We start from the raw sequence: 26,477 nt of genomic DNA, 5'->3' as shown, positions 1-26,477 counted from the left end.
CGCAGTCAGTTTGGATAGACCAGGCTGCCGATAGAGCGTGCCCCAGTCTGCCCTGGGGTCTGGACCGGAACTCATCGTAAGGGGAGGGGAAAATAATTCACTTCATTTTCAGTCAGTTTTAATTATGGTTTATTGCCTAGTTTTCATGACCCACAGCCACCGCGGCGCGGCGGGCTGTCTGGGCTTGGCCGCCAGGCCGGGGTGCTGCTTTAGGTACTTGACGTGCCGCTTGCGCGCGCGCTGCCTCCTCATCAGCAGCCGCATGGGCGGCGGCCCCGCGTGCTCGAGGCTGTGTCCGAGGTCCTGGCCGACGTCCCCGCCGAAGTCCAGGCCCTGGCCGTGCCCGCCGTCGTCACCCTCGCCGGGGTCGGCGAACAGGTAGTGCTGAGCGAGGATCCCGTCGGAGTCGGACGCCGACCCGGGGCCGCCCTCGCCGGCCTCGTGCTCCAGGGGCAGCCGCACGGGGGGGTGGAGGTTGCCGAGGCCCGCGTCGTCGTCCACCTGCAAGCCCACGTCACGCCGTGTGTCAATGTACGCGTGATAAAGGATAAAGGCGGTGATTGTCCGCAGGTGTCTCCTCGGGGTGTCGATAAGACGGAGGGCCTCACCGCGTTCTGCAGCCAGGCCGGCGGGCTGCCCTGCGGCGGGAACAGGCTGGTGGTCTGCCCCGAGGCGCCTCCGCCCACCGCGGACGGGCGTGCCGACTCCGGTGCCGCGCCGCCGAGGATCACTCTCCACGGGCTGTCCGCGTCACCAGAGTCGCCGTCGCCGGGCGGCGTGCCGTGGAAGGCCGCCGTCGTCCCCACGGCGTCGGACAGCAGGGCGGAGGGCTTGATGACGCCGGAGGAGGACGACGACGGGGCCGCGACCGAGGCCGCCGACGACGACCCCTGGCCCCGCGTGGCGCCGTTGGCGGAAACGGGCGTCGACGCGGCGCCGGCCGCCGTCGGGAACTGGACGGCCGCCGTCCCCAGGGGAGGGAACTGGAACAGCGGGTTGGACGACGCCAAGGTGGCGCTGGAGGCGCTGCTGGACACGCTGCTCGTCGGCACGCCGCGGTTGGCCGTCGGCGACTGCGGCAAGCCAGGCGTGTCGACCTGGATGGACAATGTGACAGTTACTGTTCAACTCGGCGTTAAAAGTCAGTGCACAGTGCACCCACCTTGACAGTGGCGCGGAAGCCGTTGAGGTTGTCCGCAGTGTAGGTGACGGAGCGCAGCGACCCGTCCGCCTGCACCAGCGAGTACATGCCGCGCACCACGCCGTTGACGCGCGACTCCCACTGGCTCTTGGTGTCGCCCGTGCTGGGGTCGCGGACGGCGTAGTCGAACGAGTAGGGCTCGCTGTCGTCGTTGTCCTCCGCCTGCAACCAAATTTAAAGCGAGTGGCTCATATGACTCCGTCCTTTGTACCATGTGTTCTTTTGCAGACGGGTGAGGAGGTCCTGTCCTGGCTGTCCTGACCTGTTCGCCGGCGGCGCGGCCGGGGTCGCCACCCAGGACGCCCTGCCTGCTGCTCCTGCTCCACCTCGACGGCACCGGCTTGGACTCCGCCGTGTCCGCGTCCGCAGGCGCGACGTGCTTACTGCCGGCTGTCGTGGTGGTTGTGGCGGCCGTGGTTGTAGTGGTGGCGGCGTCCGCGGCGCTGGCGGCCGCCGTGGTGGTGGAGGCCGTGGTCGTGACGTTGGTGGCGCTGGCGGCGGCGACCAAGGCCAGCACGGCGCAGCACAGGACCTGCTCCTGGCCGTGGAGAAGAAAGGGTCGTGAGCGTGTCGCGTCTAGTCCCCGCGGCGCCTCGCGGCCATCATCGCATCGGCGGCGAACGGTCCCGCCATTGTGTGAACCGCTCTCCCACTCACTCACACTCGCAGTGCACTCGCAGTGCTCGCGGAGGAATCAGCGCTCGTGTGCCGGCGGCGCGGCGCGGCGGCCCGGCATGTTCGCTGTCGGCGTCGACGACTCCCTCGCCTCTAATCACTTTCATCGCGGTATTCCTGTCTCCCTTCCTCTCCCACACGCCGGCCGGTCTCGTTGCGGGTCACGTCTGCAGCCCGCACGGCCTGCACGGCCTGCACGCGTAACGATGAGAAGAATGGTGGAGTTGCGTCGCGTTGCGTCGCGCGGCAAGGCGGCAAGGCGGCAGTGGCGGTACTACAAGCAGCGCGAGGCGCGTGGCGAGCAGCCAGCCCTGGACGTCCTGGAGCTCCGGAGGAAGTGGCCAGGACAGCGATGGACCGGCCCGAACGCTGCATGCGGAAAACGACGGATGGCGCCAGTGGCACAGCCCCCCTCCCTTTTCAATCATTATCAATCGCCTGATGTATAGGCAAAAAAGCGGTGTTTTGGGCCGACTTTAAGCTGCCACTGCGTCCGATCCGAGGCGGGCCTTCGTACTTTCTCAACGGGCATTTCGTCTTTGGACCTTCCTTTAGCATGCCTTTGTTACGGAGTGCGATTATCCGCCTTAGTTTGGGTGCAGTATTGGCTCAAAGTTGACCAAAACGGTCAAAAATGCCTTTGAAAAATCGTGTTTTTGGCCGACTTTAAGCAGCCACTGCGTCTGATCCGAGGCGGTATTTCGTTCTCTTTCAACGGGCATTTCATCTTTGGACCTTCCTTTAGCATGCCTTTGTTACGGAGTGCGATTATCTGCCTTAGTTTGGGAGCAGTATTGGCTCAAAGTTGAGCAAAACCGACTTTAAAGGAATTTTTGACCGTTTTCATCAATTTTGAGCCAATACTGCTCCCAAACTAAGGCAGATAATCACTCTCCGTAACAAAGGCATGCTAAAAGAAGGTCTAAAGAGCAAATGCCCGTTGAAAAAGGACGAAGGCCCGCCTCGGGTCGGATGCAGGGGCTGCTTAAAGTCGGCCGAAAACACGATTTTTCCTGTGGGTCGAAATGTTTGGCTACAAATTTGGGGTCGCGAGCCGAAAAAGGTTGAGAACCGCTGCCACAGGGCGTCTCGGGGGAGAGAGAGAGACGGCGTGACTGGTCGCCATTTGAGTTCGAGGCGGCAGAGGGGTCGGCGTGCGGCCGGTCGGTCCGAGCCCTTCGGGTCCTTGCAGGCCTTGCAGTGCAGGCCCTCGGCTGCCCTTGGCGGGGTGCGGCTGGAGTGAAACTCTGCGGCTTGGAGGCGAACTGCGCGCCGGGCTCGCGACCCCCCCCCCCCCCCCTCCCCGGCTACGGCGGCTTTCGGCCAGCAGGTGCTGTTGCGGTCAGCTCATCCTATTGTTAGTTACGCGCTTGCTGTTGTTGTCGCTGTTGTTGTGATGTCACTGGTACGCGTGGCGCGGCGCGGCCAGGCGTGGCGTGTCTGCGTGCTCCGCGTGCGCGAGGCGTGCGCGTGCTTTTGCGGTCGTTTGTGCAAAAAGAAAGGTCCGCGCCCCGCTTTACACTGACCGTGCCGTCGCGTGGGACAATGTATATAACGCTGAAAAACGGCCGGGACATGTTTGTCCCGCGCAAACCGCGACCTGCTGCGGACTGATTCCGCCGCGTCGCTCCGTCTTTGTCGCACTCGCGGCGCGCCCCGTTGGGGTGCGAGGGAGACAGAGCGACGCGCGGACTGTTCGGAACGGCGCGAGGCTGCGAGGCTCCGCGCTCCGCGCTGTCTCTGCCGTTGTCACGATAAGGATGCCGGAGTCTACGAGCTGACGGGACGGCCATGGCCTCGGCCATGGCGCCACGGCCCGTCGCCGCGGACAAATTAGATAAAATATGAAGTGACATAAATACAGTGGCGTGAGAAGGGTCGCTGATACGCTGCCGTACGCTGCCCCCGTGCATCGCGCATTCGTCACCGACCAGCTCGCTCTTATTTCCACGAAGGAAAACGGACGCACAAAGTTGCAAATGAGCTCACGTGAACTCGAAATGGACTCCGGTAGGTTTTGACGCCCCGCCTTCGCGGAATGCCGCACCACCTGGTGTGTTGCCCACGGTTCCCGGCTAACTTGTGTGTGTTGTCCCACCGCCCGGGACTGCCTGCCAGCCAGTTGACAGCAGCGCCAGTGGCCCTGCAGTGGAACCAAGTTAATTCGTGCATTTTATAATCGCGTGACGCCTACATCGTTTCCGGATCCCACTCCATTCTTGAGGCAAATTTCAAAATTCAGTTCATTCATGTCACCGCCAGACCCAGTCTGGAGTGTCAAAACCAGTGTCGAAACGTTTCAACAGATTGGATGCGGACGAAACACAGCTGCCCGGAGCTGTGCCAACACAGTTCGATGAAACGCGGGCTGTTCTGGTCGTTTGACGCGTTTCGCGTCAAATTTGACGTCAAATAGAAGTGGTTCTGACACGAAATGATCTCCTGTCTTTTGGAGAGCCAGGTCGAAATTCGCGTCAAAAGTTCCTCTTCTTTTTTTTTCGAAATTCTGATAATGGATGTAGTTTAAAGGCCGTGCGAGTGTTTTGGCCGTGCCTCTCACCTGCAGGTAATCCATGGCGTGCGTGCGGGCGGCTCGCTGGCAGTGGCGCGGCAGTAGAGTGCGCGCGGCGCCCCGCCGCACCACCGTCTTATACTTGTCACAGAGGACGCGTCGCAGCGCGCCGCCACGGTGTGCCCACGGTGTGGCCACGGTGTGCCCACGGCCCTGCGCCCTTTCCGGGACCAGGCCGGGCCAGGCCGGGCCACGCCGGGACGGGGAGGGGGCTTTGTTTACTTTCTGACAAAAGGGGAACAAAAACTTAATTTCGCGTTTCGATGGCGTGCGCGGCCCGGAAAAGTAATTAGGCCGTGTGCGGTGATGATTTTCCCAGGAAAGCGAGCAAGGTGCAGCGTCGGATTAACAAAATAGTAAAAAATAGTCTTTATTCAAACATAACAACAAAACAAACAAGCAACAACAGCCGGCCAAGCCGACCCCTTTTATATCACACTAAAGACAGGGTTTGGAAAACAGCTCGGAAAAAAGGCGCTGCAGAAAATGACAAGCGGCTTTTTTTGCGTTTTGTAGGATTTTGCACGCCTCACATAGAGCAGTCACTTATCTCAACAAATAAATAGTGAAGGTATTGTACAAGGCCGTCTCGCCGAACGCCCCCTGCCAGTGTAGCGCCGGCACGGCGTCCGAGGCGGACTGGACCGTGTTGCAGGCTAGGATCTTTGGTTCAACGCGCCGGGCAGTGGCGCATCAGGGAAGTCGGGCCGGGGGTATCGACGCGAGCGGGCGGTGGCGCGGGGTAGCGCCACCCTATTGCCTATCGCCCTGACGGGGTCACTGCTGCGCGGCCACGGCGGCGACGCGCTTCCTCTTCGGCGAGGAGAGGTGCTGCATCTGGGCCAGGATGTTGTAGTAGAGGGAGGCGGCGGCGGGCGCGGGGCTCAGCGGGGCGGCGGAGCGCGGCGCGGCGTGCGCGGCGGCCTCGCTGCGGGAGGAGGCGGAGGAGGCCGCGTCGTCGGAGTAGTGGTCGCCGGAGTAGGAGGCCAGCGCCGGGTACGAGGAGTAGTAGCTGGGCTTGGCGGGGACGCTCACCTGAGGGAAGTCAGAGACAACAACGTCATTCCAAGGCAAAAGTCACACCTGCCCGTTGAACCCGAACGTCGCTTACGTAGTGGGCGTGGCTGGGCTCCTCGTGGTGGTACTGCTTGTGCGCGACGGGGTGGTAGGAGGGCCCGGTGCGCTTGACCACGGCGTTGAAGCCGTTGTGGTGGTCGGCCGTGTAGCTGACGGTGCGCACCGAGCCGTCGGCCTCCACCAGCGAGTACTCGCCCTTGACCACGTCGCCGTCCCGGGTCTCCCACTGGTTCTTGATGTCCCCGGTGTGGGGGTCCTTGACGCCGTAGTTGAACGAGTACTTGGGGTGGGCCTGCGGGCAGGGAGGCAGAAACACGGCAGCGGTTAGTGAGGAGCTTGGTGGAGCGGAGCGCGGAGCGCCCGGGGGGTCGGCAGTCCCGTCGAGCAGGCGTGTGCGTGTGTCGCGTGGCTCCCGGCAGGCGCTCGCAGCGGGCTGCCGGAGTCGCTCTGTCTCCGCTGCACTCACGGGGCGGCCCGTGCGGGTGCGAGAGAGACGGAGCGACGGGACCACTCCTTCCGAGCGGCACGTTTCGGCCCAAGTTTCTCGGACTGGGTTCGCAGCCAGTGGCAGCGACCAAACCGAGTCCCCGTGGGACTGTGGCGCCGCGCCCCGCTGTGCCGTGCGGACCGTGCGGCGCGAACAACAACTCCATTTCGCATTTCACCGCGCGGACAGGTTATGGCACATTGGCGACGGGCAGGCCACGGCAGGGTGCGGAGCGGCGCCTCCGGCCAGCCCGGCCAGCCGGTAAGGAGCCGCCAGATTTCGTTTCCGTTTTCTTTATTTTACGGTCCCGCCGCCCTGGCCAGCCTGTGGGCCAGCCTGTGGGCCAGCCTGTGGGCCAGCCTGAGGGCCAGCCTGTGGGCCAGCCTGAGGGGTGGGCCAGCTTGTCGGCCGGCCTGTTGGCCTGTTGGCCAGCCTGACACGTACGGCATTATGCGCGAACGCCACCTGCTGCAGCGCGCTCGGCGAAAGTGGCGTGGCGTGGCGCGGCGCGGCGTGCGGCGCGGGAACATCCAGCCTCCATTTTGCCGCCGCGCAGGTAAGTTGCCGCCGCTGTTGCCCACCCCGGCCCTACTATGCGAGAGGGGCGGGCGAACGGAGGGCGGGAGGGAGTCCCCCGCTTTACGGATTTTTTTCCTCCCCTTTTTTAGCGAGCGGGGGCGCGGGTTGTAAATACAAGAGTAATGAAATGGACGGTCCGCCAACAAGCCCTGGAGTGGGCCCAAACGCGAACCCTGCGCGGAAAGCCGGCGGAGGCTGCCCTCGCCACTGGAGTCTCCAGCGTGCGGGATTCCAGCGGGATTCCAGCCTCACCCGCCAGCATGCTGTCGTCTCCCTCGCACTCACAGGCCGCCCCGTGGAGGTGCGAGAGAGAGCACCGGCAGCGCGGCTCGGAAGCCGACTTCAGGTTGCCGTCCGTGCGGCGCAGCGCGCCGCAGTGCGGTCGGTGCTGTCAAAGCAACCGCACTCCATGCCTTTGCATCCGAGCAGTAGCACCTCTGGGTGTGCCCCTGGAGATGAGCTGGCCACTGGACAGTGTGGGGGAGGGGGGGCATCAGCGTGACAAAGAGCGAGGCAGCTTGGATTAAGCTTTCACTCCTCATAAGCCACCATGACTCGCTGCCGCCTATTTCCAAACGAGCAGCCAACCTTGCAGTCGCGAGGGAGGAGCCTAATGAAACGAACACAGCGGGGCTAAGTGCGGTCGCAGTCTACCCCCACAAGCACACACACATACACACATACCTCTCGCACACCGACACACACACACACGCACGCACAATCAGCCTGGCCTGCAGTTGACAAGGGATTCATATTCATAGTCGAAGCACTCGTCGCCCCCGGCGGCACAAAAGCTGTCAATGAGCGAATTCGATAGAAAATGTAAAGCTGCCGCCAGCAGCGCTGGCGGCGCTAGCGGCGCTAGTCCGGTAATCCTCCTTATTGTGCCTCGGTCGCCCTTTTGTGGGCGTAGTGAGTCATCGGGAGCGCGGACCAAGTCGCGGGGGCGGGGCAGGGGTTTAGACTGCTGTTGTTTTTTTTTCCGGGAGTGTGTTTTGGCCGGCGGACTCGTCCGCGACTGTTGCTCGAGGGTCCCCGACGTGAGGGCCGCGTCGGCTACATGCTTAGGCTGCTTAGGCCACCCGAGGAGCCCTTTGTGCCCGCATGCCTGCTGGGCCTGGAAGGGCCGACGGGCCGCGGCGAGCCTAGGGCCAAGGGCCCGCCGGCCAGCGGGGGGCTCCGTGCGACACTGCTTGTCCGGGTTGCGCATTCTTGTTCCGTTCCGCCGAGGAAGTCCCGGCGGCCGAGGCCAGCATGCAGCTCCGAGAGAGGGAGGTCTCTCTCTTTCGCACTCGCGGGGCGTGGTGGGGCGTCCCGGCAGTGCGAGAGAGAGAGAGAGAGGCAGTCAGCTGGCGGGCGCCGCGCGGCGAGGATCCAGACCAGACGCACGACAGGAAGGACGACGACGACACTCACGTAACGGAGAGCGGCGCGAGCGGCGCGCGCCGAGCCACCTCCTCGCACCCTGTCGCTCTGTCTCTCTCCCTCTCACACTCGCGGGGCGGGAGAGAGAGACGGAGCGTTGCGGAATCGCTCTGCAGGCCCACGCGGGTGTCGGACTGGTGGCAATAAATCGCTGCAAATCGGTAGAGGTTGTTAGAAGGGGCCTCCTTGTCCCCGGCGCGTCACGTTGCCGCTCTACGCACTGCCGCACTACGCACATGCCGCCCGCGGTTCGCGGCGCTCCCGACGTTCCTAACCGCACTGCACTGCACTGCGCTGCGCCCTGGCGAGCGGTAACCGCATAACCGCACGTGCTCTCCGACTGTCTGTCTGCCTGTCTGTCCGCGCATCTGCCCGCCGCGAGCGGACGAACGGACGGACAGACGGACACGCGTGAGTGCGCGCGAGCATCACTGCATGTCAGGTTGTCAGTCACAGTGGCGGTGCTGGCGTCCGAGCGGCCTGAGCGAAGTGTTTGCCTTGCCTGTCCACATAAAGTCTGCTAGAAAGTGCCACGGCAGGTCGGCAACGACGCCGCCGCGACATGACGCGGTGACGCGGTGACGCGGACGGCGCGACAAGGGGAGGACGCGGCGCCCCCGCGACACGACACGCTGCCGAATCGTGCCGTCTCGCTCGCACCCTGACGCACTTCCAGAAGTGCGAGAGGAGGGAGACTGTTCGGAGTCAGCCTGGCGGGGTCGACCATTCATTCCCAGCAGCAGTGAGATTGCCATCGGGGCGTCGCGTACCGCACCGTCCCTTCTCTTCCGATGACAAGGTGAGAGGGACCGCGTCCAGACGGTCCAGGACGCGGTCCAGGACCACGGCGTGTGGGGAGGACGCTCTGCGCTGCGCGCCGTGCTGGCCGAGCTGGCCGAGCTCTGGACCACGAACACGACCGGAAACCGACAAGGGAAGTCCCTCTGTGACGGAAGCGGCGGCCAGTCGCCGGACCGCCGGACCGCCGGGCCCGAGGAGGCGGCGGAGAGGCCGGCGGCGACACGGAGCCAGCGGAGCCTGCGACGGCGTCCGGCCGTCCGGCTGTGCGGGGGAATCCGAGCCGGAGCGGAGCGGGGCTGGGGGCTGGTGCAATAAATCCAGCAACGAGCACCCTGCGGCCTGCACGGCACCGCCGGACAAGACCGGCAACACCCGACCCAAGAGCCTCACCGACTTTTTTACGCCCGGCACCATTTACTTTTTCCACGGCGGACGTGGCGCTACACGCTGACCGTCCTTAAACCGGACCAGTCCACGGCAGCGGCCATGCCACGTCGCCACGGCCACGCGGGTGACGTAATGCCGGCGCCGCAGCCCTCCGCGTCGAACGCGTCGCCCAACAATGTCATCTCGGCGGCCTGGCCGGCCTGGCCGTGAGAACGAGGTAATGGATGCAGTCCTCCGGGACACCCGGCCGGCCGGCCCGCTGCCCCAGTGAGTGATGCAACAGCCTGGTGGACTCGATGGCCGGGACGCGCAACCTGGAAGTGCCGGGCTGGCCGTGCGCATGCCGACCCACCGCGGACCGCGCTGACCCGCCGGCCAGCATCCTGGGGGAAGCGCGGCGCGCGCACTGGGAGTCAGGAGGCCGCGTGAATGCATCCTGGAGCAGGCAGGGCAGGCACGGCAGCCATACCGCTCTCCAGCTGGGTGCTGCGAAGACGACCCCGCAGGCGACCTGAGCCACTCGAAGGCCCCGAGGATCGCCAGAGGCACCCTCCTCGCGGTACCTCGCGGCGTCCTGGAAGTCTAGAAGCGCCCCGTGACGACGTAACGTCCCCTCGGGGCGCGGCCCGCGCGGCCCGGAGCCAAAACTCTTGGCGCGGACTGCCCCCGGCCCCCGGCCCCCGGCCGCCGGACGTGCGAGCGTTTCTTCCAACAACTCCCATGTCAAGTACAGTGTCGTGTCCGGCTGTCGGGACGGATTCCCCGTTTACGTGCTCGACCCGTGTCCCTGCCCTCTGTCTCTCTCGCGCTCAGGGCGCGTTCCGTACAGGTGCGAGAGAGACAGAGCGAGCGCTGCCTTGCTTTCCGCGCACGCGCGCCACCAAGCGCCACCCAGCCACTCGGAAGCGGAGACACGGCCGCGCTTTGGCGCACGGCGACAAGCCTGGGCATCGTCCAACACGCGCACGGGCGCGAAGCGCGCAGAGCGGCGCAGAGGCACTGGGCCGAAGAGAGCGGCGGCACGGCGGCGAAACCGAGGAAACCGTGCGGCGGTAGATTGTGTTGGCTCAAATCACCGTCGGGAATTAGATTACCCACACACGCACGCCAGAGCACACACACGCGCGCACACACACACACACACACACACTTCCTCGCGGCCCCGGAGGGCCCTGGGAGCACGCCACACGGGCATTTCAGGCATCACTGCATAATGCGGGATCATCTCCCTGGCTCGGCTCAGGCTCGGCTCGGGCTCGGCTCGAGCTTTGCTTTTCCTGCACTGCAATCCGTTTTCGTTTTCGCAAGATGGCCGTCCTAATTTAGCCCGAGGCCCGAGGTGGCCGCAGCACGTGCCGCACACACACACACACACACACACACACACACACACACACACACACCAACACACACAGGACCGGGCCGCGGGGCAGCAGGGCGGCGTTATGCAGGAAACGGGCATGGTGCTCTGCTGCTGTCTTCGGTCCGAGACTAATACGCTCTGACTGGTCAGTCGCTGCACTGCACAGGAGCCAATCGCACCCCGGGGCCACTGCAAGATGATTCCGAAACGGTCCTTCGTCTCGCTCTGTCTCTCTCGCACACCTTTGGAACGCCCCATGAGAGCGAGAGAGGCGGAGCGATGATGAGGCTGCGGTCCTTCCGGCTCGTGCAGCAGGTACCGCGCCGCGGTCCCAGGAGACCTGTTCCGGTGGGCAGGGCACGCCCACAACTTGTTTTCAACTCCCCCAAGCCCCAAACGGCTTCGAATCCAACACCAGTGGACCGCTCTCCGAAACTTGAATATGTCGGAAGGACGCTTATCCCGTGTTTGATGCGAGTCCGTTCCGAGGATTATGGAGCTGAAAACGCGTCCAAATGGCAGTTATGTCCGCCTGAACTGGTATTCTATCTTGGACCTGGACTGGACCTGCAGGCTGGTGCTCGTCCTTCCGTTTCCCTCACGCCCCACCGGGACGCCCCGTCAGTGCGAGTGAGACAGAGCACATGAGCTTGCTGCCTGCCGTTCGAGCGCGCTGTTTGTTTGGCGCGCCGCATTGACACTGACCTAGGCCACGCCGAGGGCCACGCGCCACGCGACGCGAGGCCGTGACGCCGCCGTCGTCGCGCGGCGGCAGAGCCGAGGCAGAGCAGGCTGAGCAGCCAGAGCAGGCAGGGCTGGCCGTCCGCCTACTTTCTCCAGCCAATGACACACCGGCGGGAAAATAAACCGCGGCGCACCGCCATCAGGACCATCGGGACGGCCGTCATGTGGAGCTGGCCGTCGACGCCACCGCCAGGATCATTTCGTCGCTCCGTCACTCTCGCACCCTTACGGCACGCGTCGTGAGTGCGAGAGACACAGCAACGGCCACGCCAAACGGAGAAAAATGACGTTGGTGCTGCGTCGGGCGGCTAATCTCTGCGTCCGGTTGGTTCGGCGGAGCGGGGCGCGCCGCGCGCTGATTTGACTCACGACTCACTGCGCCCGTCTCGATAACAGTGGCGCGTGATTTACGGGAGGTGTTCGACTCACGTGGTAGTCCAGCGCATGCTCCTCCCCGTGGCCGTGGCCGTGGCCGTACACCGGCTCGTACTGGGTGGCGATGCCGGCCAGGGCCGTGGTGGACAGCAGGGCGACGCCCGCCGCCAGGCTCACCTGCGGACAGGGCAAGACAGAGGTTGGTTCAGCCAGCTCACTGCAACCGCGGAGTAGGACGACGAGGACGGCGACGACGGCAAGGACGCCGCGGCCACCGGACGCGCAGCACGCCGGATAGCCATTTGATGCTCGCAACCAAGTTTCAGTGGGCCGCAGGCTGATTTCGAACTGCGCTTTCGTCGCCCTGTCTCTCTCGCACTCGAGGGGCGTCCCGCGAGAGAGACAGGGCGGCGAAAGCGCTGATTGGCCTGCGGGGCCCTCTGGCAGGTGGCGGGCTGCGGGGCTGCGCGGCTTTGGGCTTCTCGTCCCCGCGGCAACGCGGCAACGCAACGCCACGGGGTGTCGCGGTGTCGCCAGGCCCGCCAGGCCGTCGTCCCGTTTCGGGGAAGGCGCGCAGGCCGAGGCCGTGCCACCCCACCGAGGCCGAGGCCGTGGTTGGCCCGGTCGGCCTGGCGCATGCGGGTCACGGACGTCACGGACGTCACGGAGGCAGTGGGCCAGATGACCGTAACGGCTTCACTTGGCGGTGGACAAATCGCTAAGTGCCGGGCGGCGGCCGGGCGGGCGGTTCCCCGGTGGTGCGGGGCCAACCGAACGGCGGCGAAAAGATGAAGAGGAAAATAGTTTTATGGTGGAGGGCCACGTACTGCCACTCAAACTGCACCGCCACTGTGTTTCCCCGCGTGGAGGCGTGGACGCGAAAGCCCCCCGCTCGTAGTGAGTGATGCCCTTCCGCGCCGCCGGGCTGTGCCGCAAGCCGTGACGCGCGGCGGACACGTGGATGACTTAATACTTGGCCGTCTCGTGCACTCGCACCGGTATCGGGATCTCTCACGCTCTCGCAGCTCTCGCACTCGCTGGCGTTTAACGTCGATTGATGGTTGCGTTCGCTACGTTCGCTGCGCGCTGAAGGGAGGGAGGCCTGCTGCCGCCGTCATTTCTCCGGCTTTCGGAGGCCGTCATCGCGATGGTCGTCGTGGCCGTCATCACGATTGCGTTCTTGGTGGTCATCTAAATCTTGGCCACCGCCATGGTGGTCGCATCGTGGCTGCCATGGTGGCGGTCATCGTGGCCGCCGTCGTGGTGAACATCGCGGCCGCGGCGGTCGCAGTGGCCGTCGTGACCGCGTCGCCGGAAAGCCACGCACTAAACGGGGCAATTGCAGCGTCACCCCGCGACGCCCGCGACGCGGAGGAGGAAGTGGAGGGGGAGGAGGAAGCCCGGTGGCGCTGACGGTGCGGGAGCCGCGACCCACCACGGCGCCTGTTAATACTCGACTAATAAGGTCACCAGCAGCAAGCAGCAGCAGGCAGCAGCGGCGCGCGAGAGAAAGAGCAGATTATAACGTTCGTTGGGGGGCTCCGCCCTCCTCCAGTCTGCAGCGGCTGCAGTTATGCAGCACTGTGGCCCCGTGGCCGTGTGGCGCTGTGGCCCTGCGGCCCTTTGCTGAGGCCTGCCGCCACGAGTTTCCGGGCAACTTCTTTGGAGCGCCCTTTTGGAGCCTTTCGAGTCGAGCAGGGATAGGGAAAAACTTAATCACGCATACAGGCAGTTCCCCTTCACGACTTTGACAAGCCTGCCGAGAAACTTCGATAGTAAAAGTGCCGCGGTGAGGAGGAGGAGGAAGAGGAGAAGAAGAAGGGGACGATGAAGGAGAAGGGGTCCATGATCTGGCGAGTCCATCCTTCTTCGCGAGGCACTACACCATAAACCTAGGGGCGGTTTTCTCTGCAAATACCGCCGCCACCAGCCACGCGCGCGCTGCAAATAATAATTAACACCGCGGGAAGAAAAAATCGCACGCTTTCCTGCCAATAACCCTTTGGCCGCCACTGCGCGCCACTGCGCTGGCCGCGGCTGCCGCGGCTTGGCCGGCGTGACGCCCTTTTCCCATGATTGGTCCGACGCGACGCGACGCTGGCCGAAGAGGAGCCCTGCTTTCCCACGGCCATCCGGGGAGGGGGGTCGCGCTTCGATCGCATGTGAACGATGCGACCATTTTTTTCCCTCTGGCCGCGCACAAAGGGACCGCCGACCGCCTCCTACGCGCTTCCATGGGAAAAATTAACTAGTTGTTGGCTCAGATAAACGGCTTGGTTGTTTTGAAATTCCTGACCCCTTCTCTGCCCCCACCCTCCTTTTCCCCCTCGTCCTTCCCTCCCACGTTTTTTAAAACTTCTTTTCAGGGGAAAGGGCATGGCGTGAATAAAAATTCACGAAGAGAAAAGACAAAAACACACCCTTTGATGAAGACCTTCCTCTATCGAATAGAGTGCTGCCGATGATTAAAAGCTTTCCAGCATCAAATCATTTTTTATTTTTTTCAGAAATGTTTTTTTGTTGATCTATGGTTGATCTTTTTCACTTTACACAAAGAAAACCAAACCGTTCATCTAACGCCTAAATTCTTTGATTCCGCGATAACAAAAAAAAATGTTTGTCTGACGCATAATCTATCCAAATGAAGCGATCTGTTGGCGCAACAAAGAATTTCACAGTTTCAATATCTCTTCAACAACTTCTTTGTTGCGGTGGCAACAGATTGCTTGTTTTACCTACAAATAATTAATCAAGTGAACTTTTTTTTTGTGTGTCACGGAATCAATGAATTCATTAGTTCAACGTTTTTCTTGTCTTCTTTTCTTTGCATATTGAGTTTGCTTGCGAGTTGATGTAGCACGACACGCAAAATCTATTTCAAAACTCGACAGTCCATTCGGACAGCACGACGACGACCCAACACGACCGGACGCAGCGCCGATTCGACGAACACGCCACAAACACTCGCGCACTACTTCGGCTGCTTCCTGAGAGCGGACTGGACAACACTGGACAACAACAGGGCACGGCGAGGCGTGGCACGGCACTGGACACTCACGAGGAACGCGCTGGAGACCATGGTTGGAGCAATCACTGCACTCGGACTTCGCGGGGGTCACGGAAGATCTGAAGCGCTGCGTCGCCGGACGCCGGTTTTGTTGGGCAGCGACGCCCCCTTCCACGAGGAGGCCAGCGTGGACGAGGAGGGGAACGCTCACCCTCCCTCTCTCTCACTGGACTCTTCCGCACCTGGATCCCGTCCGGCCGCGAGCCATTCTCCATGCACCCGTGCCCCACGCTATCGAAATCCGGAGTGGAGTTCGAAGCGACTAACTTCGCCTTTGGATCATTTATTTTCTTTTCGATTTAAACAATAGCGAGGAACATGGTGCCTGGAAGTTGTTGCTGCCTCCGACGAACGAACGCCAGTGGATGGTAGGAAATGACCAGGGAGCTCATCTTCAAAATTTGCTGTTTTCAATGTAGACATTTCAGACTTTTAGAGTTAAAGTTGTAGTCTCGCTCGCCGGATTTCATTTTCGAGACTGTCCACATTCGCCAGACGAGGAGGCCCTCCCCTCCAGGGAGGAGGGCCTCTTCCCTTCCCTGCCAACCCCAGCCTTCCCTTCCCATACGTCATTCCCCAGCCGCCGTGCGGCGCGAAACGGACCGGCCGGGCTTTGAAGTCGGTAATACAATTGGCATGGTGGGAGCAGCGCGGTGTATCGGGCCATCTTATCGTGTCCTGGCCGCTCTCCCACCACTACTGGTGCACCAGGCGAAGATGAAGGGAATGACAGACAATCTAGATACCGGCCATACTCGTGTTTCTAGAATAACGAGATGCACCGGGGGTTAAAGACCTTGCTGTTTTATTGTTTATTTTGAACTTTTTTTTGTTTTTTAATCGTTTATGCCGGCAGGTAGAATACGAGGAGGCCGCGTGCGCAGGGTTGCCTGCCTCCGGGCTGATAGGGGCCGCACGGTGTGCAAGTACCTTCTTTGAATAATTAGAGTTATGAACGCGCCTTGCCTGGCGCTCTGGCAGTGCCACGGCGGCGAGGTGTGCACGGTGCACTGCCGCTCCCCCTTTCGGCCATAAGGAACTGGGGAAAACGGCGCGAAAATAAGGAAAACTACTCCAGAGGAGTGCGGGCTGGCTGGGAAGAATGCAGTGAGGCACGACGCGATGAGAATAATTCGCACCTCCAGCGCACAGTCAGAAGGAGTTGGAGGCACGCGCCGAACAGAAGGCTTTCATTGAAGCGTCTTCTTTCTCTCTGAATCAATGCCCGAAGTTGACTTCGGCGGAGTCTCATTTCGTCGACGATTGGAACTTGGTCGATGACGATACTCGCGTTTCCTGGCTGTCAGGGAAGTCCATCTTCTTGCGGAACCGTGGCAGGCAGCCTCCAGGCAGCCTCGTCCACCCCTCCGGCCGTGGGTGCAATAGCACGTGCAGTGCACGTGCCTTACGTGTGGACGCGCCAAATCGGGGCGCGGACGCGGCGGACTGGCGGACGCCACACCGTGAGGCAACTAATCCACGCAGCATCCCCGCATCCCTGTTCGTCTCCACGACGATCGCCAGGCCGGCAGGCCGATCCCGAGCACCTCACTCTGTCTCTCTCGCGCGCACGGCGTGCATGGCGTGTGCCGTGCGGGTGCGAGAGAGACAGACTGCGGGCGGCGGAACCGCGCCACTGGTTGGCCCCCACGTCGCTTCGGCGGCGCGTGCCGCGAGGGCCGCGGGGGCGCCGCCGCGCGTCCCGGCCGGGAAAACACAGAAAAACGGGCAAAGAAAAGAGAAAAAGGGAAAGAGCGGATGAAAGTGGGAAAAAGAGAGGATTCCAGGCGGTGCGTTAAGCCATTGACGCGGTGCCAGCAGGCCAGCAGCGCCACGCCGAGGGACGGCACGTGGGCCGGCCGAGCAGTGCGCCTCGTCGCTCTGTCTCTCTCGCACTCCCTCGGGACGCCCCATGAGTGCGAGAGAGGCAGAGCGAGTTGGGAAGCAGCCGGCTGACCGTAGGACGGCCGGCGCGACGCGCGGCGCGACGATAGGGGCGGTTATGTCACCTTGTACGCCGCGCCGCCCATCGGAAGCGACGCGCCGTGAAACAGGTGTAGCGGGGAATCAACGCGGGAAAAAAAGACGTGAAAGGAAGCGGAGAGGAGTTGAACCCGAGCTCGGCAGCCCCAGTGGCAGTGGCCGAACCGTACAGTATGTACCACACCGATCCGGTTTCCGGGAGCCTCGAGTATCGCGGCGGCCATGTAATGAAGGGAGCTGGTCCAGGGATGCCTCGGGTGGCCTGCATGCCGTGGCGCTGACCAGGGATGGAAAGGCTGACCAGGTCAAAGCCACGCGGCTTCCGCGGAGGCGGGGTGGGGCGGGGTGGGGCAGGGCGGGGCGGGGTGAGGCGGGGTCGCGGGCGGGGTGAAGTGCCCAGGGGACTGGGACAGGGACTCTGGATACGCGTCCAGCTCGCCGACACCGGCCCACACGGTCCGCGCGCCTGCGTTCAGATTAACGTTGGCACTGTCGGTAAAGTAGAAGCCAAAAGTCCGGCAAACGCGTTGCCTAGCCTCGCTTATGCTGCCCGTCTCACAGCTACCGACGTGAGAAACGTTCGTGTGACTTCTGAGAGTGTGTGTGCGTGTGTGTTATTCTGCCTAAGCCCGCGTCGTAACCACCGTCGAAATTTGAGCCGGCAGTACACGGGGCGCCCGCCGCAGTGCAGTGCCGAGGTCTTTGCCGCACTTGCGCTCCGCGGCAGAGGCTTGGCTGTACACACGCGGAGGCTGCGGCGGCCGGACGAGATGGGAAACCCCCCCCCCCCCCGCCTCCCCTTCCCCCTCCAAGCCGCCACGCCCCGCCGCGCCGAACCCTATCCCGCGCATCTCGGAAGGAAGCGAGCCCTCTCGAAAAATTAGGTTGGTACCTTTGTATGCAAACGCCTGCCGGGCTGCCGGGCGGGATGGGACGCCGGCTAGCCCGGCCGCTCGCCGCGGGGGGTCTCATCCTCTCATCCCCGCTCCCGCAGGAAGCCACGTGCCCCCCCCCCCCTCCCCTTCCCCGCCGCGACGCGACGTAACTTGCCGCGAGTAGCAGCGATGCGTCCCGTTTGCGATCAAACATCGGATCAAACAAACTTTGGGCGGGTCTGGGTGCCGGGTGGTACCAGCCAAAGAGGAGCAAAGAGGAGCAGCGTGCTGTGCTTCGACTTTAGCGGGGACTTTAGAGCGGGTAATTCGACTGCCGCGTCGTGCACCCGTTAGGGCGGGGCCGGGCGGGGCCGACACGGCGAGGAGCGTGTGTCGAAACCTTTACGGTGAAGTGACCGATCAGAGTGAGTGAAAGTAGAAGTCGTTGTCCGAATGTGAATTCGACGCCAGTTTTGCTGCCGCCGTTCGGCCGTTCAGATTGGCAAAGACCCCACCCATCTGGGGATGTAAATCTTTCCCGCGATTTATTCTTGGGGCACTTCTCTTGTGGAGCTCCTTTCTCCCGTCCGTCCGTCGGTCTGTCTGTCTGTCCGTCTGTCCGTCCGCCCCTCCGCCGGGGGGTGGAGCTCAATGAGGTGGAAATATTAGAGGAGGGAGTTGACGAAACTTTTCGGTGTGCGGTCGCTGTTGACCCCCGAGCAGGCGGAGCAGTCTGTCCCCGTCCCTGTGGCCGGACGGACGACCCGCGTCCCGCGGCATGCCGGTTTTTCGACGTCGTCGGTGTCCCCGCAGATGGCACCCCGCCCCGCCCCGCCCCGCCCGCCCCGCCCCGCTGCCTTGGCTTTGCACCTTGTGGCCCGCGACGCCCGGTTCCGAACCTTCTGTCCAGCTCAGGTCTATTCCGGTCCTTCGTCGCTCTGTCTCTCTCGCACTCACGGGGCGTCCCCAGGCTCGGACTGGCCCCCAAATGGCCCCGGCAGATAAGATCGCAAAAGGCCCCCGATCATCATTGTTTTTACCCTTCATGACCAACTTTGTAAGGCTACCTCTCCCAAACTAGTTGCGGTCAATAGCCTTCCCGTACAGGACATGAAAGAGTAGGGTCTTGAGAATACTAGGACGTCGAGGGAGGCCTTTTACGGCAGCTAGATTGGACTCAGTGGCCGCCCAAAGTCAGCAAAATCAGCAAATTTCCGAGATTCGACCACTTTTTGACCAACTTTGGTCCCAAAATCGTTGCGGTCAAAGGCAAAATCGTTGTGGTCAACGTCTTCCCGATACAGGGCATGAAAGAGTAGGGTCTTGAGAATACTAGGACGTCGAGGGAGGCCTTTTACGGCAGCTAGATTGGACACAGTGGCCGCCCAAAGTCAGCAAAATCAGCAAATTTCCGAGATTCGACCACTTTTTGACCAACTTTGGTCCCAAAATCGTTGCGGTCAAAGGCAAAATCGTTGTGGTCAACGTCTTCCCGACACAGGGCATGAAAGAGTAGGGTCTTGAGAATACTAGGACGTCGAGGGAGGCCTTTTACGGCAACTAGATTGGACACAGTGGCCGCCCAAAGTCAGCAAAATCAGCAAATTTCCGAGATTCGACCACTTTTTGACCAACTTTGGTCCCAAAATCGTTGCGGTCAAAGGCAAAATCGTTGTGGTCAACGTCTCCGCGATACAGGGCATGAAAGAGTAGGGTCTTAAGAATACTAGGACGTCGAGGGAGGCCTTTTACGGCAACTAGATTGGACACAGTGGCCGCTCAAATTCAGCAAAAACGGCTACTTTCGGACATTCAATCACTTTTTGACCAACTTTGTGACGTTACTGGTCACAAATCCGAAGGCCCCGGCAGATTTTTCTGCCTGTCTGCCCTGGCCAGCCCGAGCCTGGGCGTCCCGTGGGGGTGCGAGAGAGACAGCGAGCGACGAGAGCATCGTTCGGAATGCCGCCCGGCTCGCGCAGCTTGCGTCGCGGGGGAGAGTGGAGTGGAGCCCGCCCGGCCGCCGGACCGACGGGGTGCCGGACGACTAATCGTGCGAAAGGGTATCGAGTGCGGGAGGGCAGGCCAGACGAGGCCCAGCGAAAGGCAGACGAGACGGGCAGCCCGCGGAGCGCGGGACAAAAGGGCGGCCGAGCCGAAGCCAGGTTCACTTTGATAAAATTCGTCCGGCGGCCGCCCTGTGTTATGCCGACTCCCGGCCGCTCGACTCCCGCCTGGCACAATAGAGAGTATACGCGTATGCGTCTCTCCGCTCAATTTCTCTCCACTCCACTTGACTTCCTTTTATTTTTATTAAAAACAGTGCCGCGGCCGCCCCGCCCGCCGCGCCGCCCCCTCGACAATCACTGCTGGGGCCGCGCAACGGCTTTCGGAAACGGAAACATCGTTCTCGGTTCGGAGCGTCCGAATGCCAAAGTCCGAAAGCCCGGCCGGGCGGGCGGGCGGGCTGGCCGGCGGACCGGCGGACAATTTGGTCGTTTTCCTATTTATTTGCGCCCTCTATGTCCGTTCTTCGCGCGTCGGGCTGCGCGTTCTGGCGCCGTTATCATGCAAATGAGTCCCGCAGAGGAAGGGGCAGGGGAGGGGGAGGGTGCTTGTCAACCGGCATCCTTTATTGTCACGCTGGCAAAAGAGAATTAATCAGCGAAAATATTATTTTCCATCTCAGTAAAACATTAGCCGGACGTATGCGCGCTGCGTGTGCTTCGCGGTGCTCTTCTTGGCCACGCGGCGTGACCTGGTTTCGGCGGCAGTGTCACCAGCTGACTGTGTGTCCCCGGCCGGGCCGGTGACGTCACCGCCTTGTGTCGCTGGCATTGATTACGTGATTGGGCGATAGCCACTAGACTCTGGAGGCGGTGCCCGTCCTCTGCCCGGAGTGGAGTGTCCGGTATCCGGGAGGGGCCCCGCCAGGCCCCGCCGGAACGACGTGTAACACGTCCCAGGCCTGTGGCTGCCTGTGGCGCGGCGCGGCGCCCCGCCCCGGGCCGGGCCGGCCGTCCCGTCGGACTCCAAGCGTCGGCCGTCGGCGAGGACCGGCCTGCATTCAATGGACGCGACCGCTATCAGCTCCTCCTTGGCAACGCGCTCGAGCTCGGTAGACCTGGGCAGACCTGGGCAGACCTGGCTGCCCGATACGACCGCTGGGCGAATGTTCAATGACTGATTGCCGAACACGCAGGTGTCACTGTTGCGTTTGCCCTGCTGGTTATCTTCCTGCAACTTGCGCACATTTCCCTTTTTTTATTGTGTTGTAATCTGGAGGTCATGAGTGGACCGTATCTGTGCTAGGCGAGGCGCTGAGAGGGAGGTGTGATTCACAAGGAACAGTAGCCATGCCGCTACCGCTGCTACACCGCGCGCGGCGCGCGGCGGCAGGGAGTACCGACGCGCTGAGGTACCTGCGCGCGGGGTATTTCCACTCTGAGCGAGGAGTATCGCCGCTGCGCCGCGGGCCGCGGAGTAGCCGCACGCAGCGTGGAGTATCGGCACAGCCGACGCCCACCGTTTCACTGTGTGAAACTAAGTTTTCAAGGGTTGATTGGTCAGAAAGGATTCTGTTCCAGTAGTTTCGAGGCTGCAGTTTGAAAGTCGAAACGCGGCGTGTCCCTGGATCGATTTTCCCCCAAGTTGGCAATCCGAACCGTCTCCTCTGGCCAAGTCCGGGCCTCGCCGAGGTTCGAGTCCGGGACTTCCTGGGCTAGTCCGGGACCGTGCAGGGCCCGCTCCAGGGCTTGGCGCGGGGCGAGCCGCGCGCCGCGTCGCCACGTAGATGCCAGTGCATTGGCTGCCTGGTTCTGCCGGGCCGCGGTGGAAAGCGAGGGGCCGGATTACCATACGGCACACACAGAGACGGACTAAAAAACGAGGGGGGTGGGGGCCTGGTAAATCGTCCGGGCCTGGAAAGCGCCGCCTCGCGCAGAAGGCCAAGAAGGCGGTGCCTGGCGGTGCCTGGCGGTGCCTGGCGGTGCCTGGCGGTGTCGCGATAAAAAAGGGGTTGAGGGCGAAGATCAAGGAGAAGGCGTGTCATGGCGCGGCGGCAGCCGACTGCATGATGGCTCCGTGTGAGCGTGTGTGTGAGTGTGTGTCCGGGGATGGGACGGCTGGCAGGGATGCGCAGAAGAAGCGACTCGGCCGTGGCGACCGGGTCGGCCCCCACAGCTACGCGTATTTCGCAAACCCGCCGCCGCCGCCGGCCCTGGCGGCCCCTGGCGGCGCTTGGCCGCGTGCTGTAGTAGGTTCTTGTGTCCCTTAACGTTGCGTAATGCCAACGTAAGGAACGTGCCCCACACAATTCTGGGCAGCGCGCGGCAAAGCCTGCGCGACCTCCATTAATGTAGAACGCACCCAGGTCCACGTCCACTCCACGCACGCACGCTGTGGGCTCGCGCGTTACGATGTGATGCAAGGGCGAGGGAAGGCCATGGAAAATGGCAAGCGATGCGTTTAGCCCGCAGCTGCCGGCAGGAGCGCGGGGCGGCGGCGGTTTTGGGGGAGAGCCCCTTGGAGGTAGGCACCCCTGCCGAGCTGGGCTGTGTGGAGCGGAGCCGGTTGCCTACCCTCTCGTTCACAGGCGCTCAGCTCGGCGAAGAGGAACTGGCACAGCAAATTTTCCGTTCCACTCCTTGTTGTTGTCGCGTTTTTATTGTTTTCGTTTTTTAGGGGGTGCCCAGCATCAGGGTGGTGCTGCAGCTCCCGGTTGACATGACGGCGGACTGGCGCTGTCCGGCGTGCCGGCGTGCCGTTCCGTCCAGAATCTTCATTGTCCACCAGTGCCTCCCGGTGGTGGGAGTGGGAACCCGGGTCCGCGCGATGCCACGCGTCGCCGAGTCTCCACGGTCCGTTGTGACGCCGCCGAGGGGTCGGCGCAGCGCGGTCGGCGCTCGTGTCCAGGACCGTCCGGGACCGTTCGGGACCGTCCGCGACGCCGGCGGCATTTCTCGTTTAATTTCCTCCAGAGCCGCGTGCGTGCAGTGCTTTGCAGTGCAGGGGACGCCGGGACACTGCAAGCAAGAAAGTGCAGCTTTTACACCACTGAGCAAGAAACTCCGACCGGATGATCGTCACGGGGCGACGGCAAACAAATCGTTCAATGGCGAACGGTTCGTCACCTTGGCGAAGAAATGAGATACCCAACAATAATTATGCCCTGCGCACGACCTCAATGCCGAAGCGGTTGTCGTCATCGTCTTGTTTCCGGCGTGCTGTGCTTCATGGCACACTCTTTTCTTGAGGACGCGGGCGAACGGCTACGACGGCAGCGTGAGGACTCGAAGTAGGCAACTCTCTGCTCGTCAGCCTCATCCACTTTGCTGTCGGCTTTCGACCACAACGGCAGCAAAGCGGAAAAAGACAGATTGGCAGGAGTGCGGCGCGGTGCTCGTCAACGCGGTCGGTGCTCGTCGACGCGGTGCTCGTCGACGCGGTGCTCGTCGACGCGGTGCTCGTCGACGCGGTGCTCGTCGACGCGGTGCTCGTCGACGCGGTGCTCATCGACGCGGTGCTCGTCGACGCGGTGCTCGTCGGCCGGTTCCGGGGGCCGCCAGGACGCCTGCTCCTAGAAGGGCAAAACAGAAGGGCGCCGTATTTGGGCGAGATTTCGCCAAGCTGTGCGACAGAAGGCGAAGCGGGTGAAGCGGGCGAGGCAGAAGGAGGCCGGTCGTCCGTGGGAATGGGGGCCTGCCTGGCCTGCCTTGCCTGGTTGCTGCCCGCTGGTCACGGCACGCTAGACAGGCTGGACGCACGCTGCACGCCGCAAGGGACACGCGGGGACAAAACGACAAAACGTCCGCGCTTTTCTCGTTTCTGAAACCGCGTGTCCGTCATTTGCACGCGGCACATGCTGCAGGTCATCAAGTACACTGCCAACGGGCTGCGCGTTGCCTCGCCGCCTCGCCGCCCTGGCCGCGGGCCGCGGGTCTTGGCGGGCCGGGCAGCGCGGCGCTGCTTCGCACTGCTTATGCATGCGCGGCCCGGGTCGCGGCGGCCCACTGCCGCCCAGTGCCGCCCAGTGCGCGGTGCATGCGGATGTGACAGCGGCACCGCGCCCACCGACAAAACCACTCCGAAATTGAGAAATTTTCCTCTGTCGTGGTCGAAGAAACGCCGCTGCCCGTCTGCCCGTCCTCTCCACCGGCCGCGTCTCGGTTCATCGCGCACCCCGCCGGGGACACACGCCGCGGGGACGCCGGGCCGTATGGCACACTGTCATTAACGTCGACGGGACGGCGGCACGCGCCTTGTGGTCCCGGGTTCGAGTCCCGGCGGCGCAGCACACATTCCTCTTTTTTTCCAGCGGCTGACCCTTCAGCCGCGCTCACGCCGAGGTGCAACCCGATCCTCACCGATCCCCTGATGGCTGTCAATCGCGAGGGGCGGCGATGCGCGGCGCACCGCTAGCAGGGCCTTGGATCTTTTTCTCGTCTTTTTTTTTTCTTTTTTCAAAAGCTCACTTGAAAACACCGGCGCCGGTTTATAGCAGGCGACGCCAGGGCGCTATGACACACAGGACACTCCAGGACACCAGGCCGAGCCGCAGCGAGATGTGCACGTCAAGCAGGCAAGCATGAGCGTCCTTGCGGCAAGGCCGGCAAGGCTGCAAGGAGAGGCCGGGAGAGGCCACTCGAGATTTCTGGCGGAAGCCGCGGAAGCTGTCTGTATTATTGCCACCGAGCGTCCAGGATTTGCCATGCGGGCGGCCTCCCCTCCGCCCCCCCTTCCCCCTCCCCCTCCTCCTCCCACCGCGGCGACGCCACCACCGAACGCATCCATCGAAGACGTAAGCCAATTACCCGTCCCCTCCCCGAGCGCGGCGCGTCGGCGCGTCGGCGCGTCCCCGAGGCGCAATGTGCACACAAATGCAGCCCGCGCCGCTGCAGCCACCTCTCTCATTTGCCGCGCAGCCAATTTGGATGAATGAATGAATGAATGAATGAATGAATGAATGAATGAATGAATGAATGAATGAATGAATGAATGAATGAATGAATGGATGGATGGATGAATGACTGAATGAATGTATGAATGAATGAATGAATGAATAAATGCATGAATGGATGAATGGATGAATGAATGAATGAATGAATGAATGAATGAATGAATGAATGAATGAATGAATGAATGAATGAATGAATGAATGAATGAATGAATGAATGAATGAATGAATGAATGAATGAATGAATGAATGAATGAATGAATGGATGGATGAATGACGCACGTTCTCTCGCCTGCATGCGCGTTGAGGTCTCCGATGATAGCCGAGGAGGACGCCGCTGCAGCACAGGCGCGCGACGCGTCCGTCCGTCCGGCCGGCCGGCGTGTTTGTCGAGCACGAGGAAATTGGACTCGCCTGCCTGCTGCTTGCTCAAAGAAAAGTTTCCCTCTCTGTGTGCCTACCTACAACGACTGAGAAAACACGGCGCGGGCCTTCCCCCACCGAACCCCCTTTCCTATCGGTTCACTCGCCACCCAGAGCCCAGAACCCCGAAGCAGCCAGGAGAGGCGGGGCCGGGCGGGGCCGGGCGGGGCAGGCCGGCAAGGCGAATAACAATGAGACAGCCGTAAGTTTTTTGCTAGGAATTAGTATGGGACTAGGCGGTGCTGCGCGGCGCTGCGCGGCTACATGGTAATGCCCCCTCCTTTTCCCCGTTGCGACACTCGGCAGTAAAAACACTTGCGAGCGATTCGGCGCCTTTATGGCTCCGCGGCTCCGCGTCCTGACTAGAGTCCCGACCGCCGAGGCTGAGGCTGCGAGGAACCGCGTTTGGACGGGTGTAATGGGGAAGTCAAGTGAGCGGGCGGGTGGGCGCGAACCCGCAACCTTCCGCGCAGTCGCTCCTCGATTTTCTTCTGTTCCTTTCTTTTCTTTTCGTGACCTGGAATGACTTCGCACGGCCACCATTATGGCAATTAAAGAGACGAGGGACTAATCTCCGTCTTCCTCTCTGCGACACCGCCGTTCCTATCAAGCCGACGGGGCCCCGCCGGCCCGCCGGCTAGAACGGGGCGTTCCGTTCGGTGCAGCAAATCGGCCCGATTACCTCGCGCACGCACACACGCGCACGCACGCGCACTCAGAGCAAAGCTCCCCCGCGACGACTGTGCCTCCGCGGCCTCCCTCGAGTGACGTCTGCTGCTGCCGGCTGCTCCCAGGCGCCTCTCCTTGAGACTCCAGCAATTTGCGGCAGACTGACTCTCCGACACTCCAGCGGCTAGACGCCAGTGGGCCCGCCTGCCCGCCCCGCCTGCCCGCCACGGCGTGGATGACTGCAGCCGGCTGCTTCAGTAGATCCGTCGCTCTGTCTCTCTCACACCCCGACGGGACGCCCCGTGAGGGCGAGAGAGACAGAGCGACTGTACGGAAGCGGCGTGCTGCAGCCTCGCGGCCGAAAGGACTCGCATTCGCCTCGGCGGCAGTGCCATCCCGAACGCTGCGTTCGTCCCTCTCGCCCTCGTGGGGCGTCCCGCCACGTCCCGCCACGTCCCGCGGGGTGCGAGAGAGACGGCGGCTGTGCGGACGGCCCGCGGGCAGGACGTGTGGCGCCCCGGGCCGGGCCGAGGACCTCTCGCAGGACCCCCGAGGACTCTGCCGGCGGACTCTCCCGGAGGACTCAAGGGCGGCTATTCTTGCTCGGCATTCAGGCCGGCGCGGCCCATTGGCGATCTCATTGGCCGCCTGAATGAGGGCCGAGAGCGAGGAGCGAAGAACGAAGCCTCGAGGAATGCACGCGCGGCGAAAGAACCGGCAGGATGGCAGAACCCCGCGGCTCGGCTCCGGTGACTTCCACTTGCAGCGCGGGAGCGGAAGGGGGGCGGAGTGGCGGCCGATCGTCCGCCGCGATACAGT

The 26,477-nt window shown here is 62.6% G+C and overlaps 1 protein-coding gene across 1 annotated transcript; it reads right to left on the bottom strand.

The window, feature by feature from the left end:
* Nucleotides 1-129: 129 nt before the first annotated feature.
* LOC117643369 lies at nucleotides 130-14,795 on the bottom strand. Its single transcript, XM_034382216.1, has 9 exons — nucleotides 14,745-14,795; nucleotides 11,741-11,863; nucleotides 5,560-5,817; nucleotides 5,379-5,483; nucleotides 4,141-4,145; nucleotides 1,464-1,644; nucleotides 1,163-1,363; nucleotides 960-1,097; nucleotides 130-501 (listed from the first exon to the last, which is right to left on the bottom strand). Exons 1-9 carry the CDS (start codon nucleotides 14,763-14,765, stop codon nucleotides 130-132), a joined length of 1,404 nt encoding a protein of 467 aa, XP_034238107.1. The 5' UTR covers nucleotides 14,766-14,795.
* Nucleotides 14,796-26,477: the final 11,682 nt, after the last annotated feature.

Source organism: Thrips palmi, unplaced genomic scaffold (assembly GCF_012932325.1).
Source record: "Thrips palmi isolate BJ-2018 unplaced genomic scaffold, TpBJ-2018v1 HiC_scaffold_1, whole genome shotgun sequence".
NCBI classification, from domain to species: Eukaryota; Metazoa; Arthropoda; class Insecta; order Thysanoptera; family Thripidae; genus Thrips; species Thrips palmi.
This window is presented reverse-complemented; position numbering and strand designations above follow the sequence as displayed.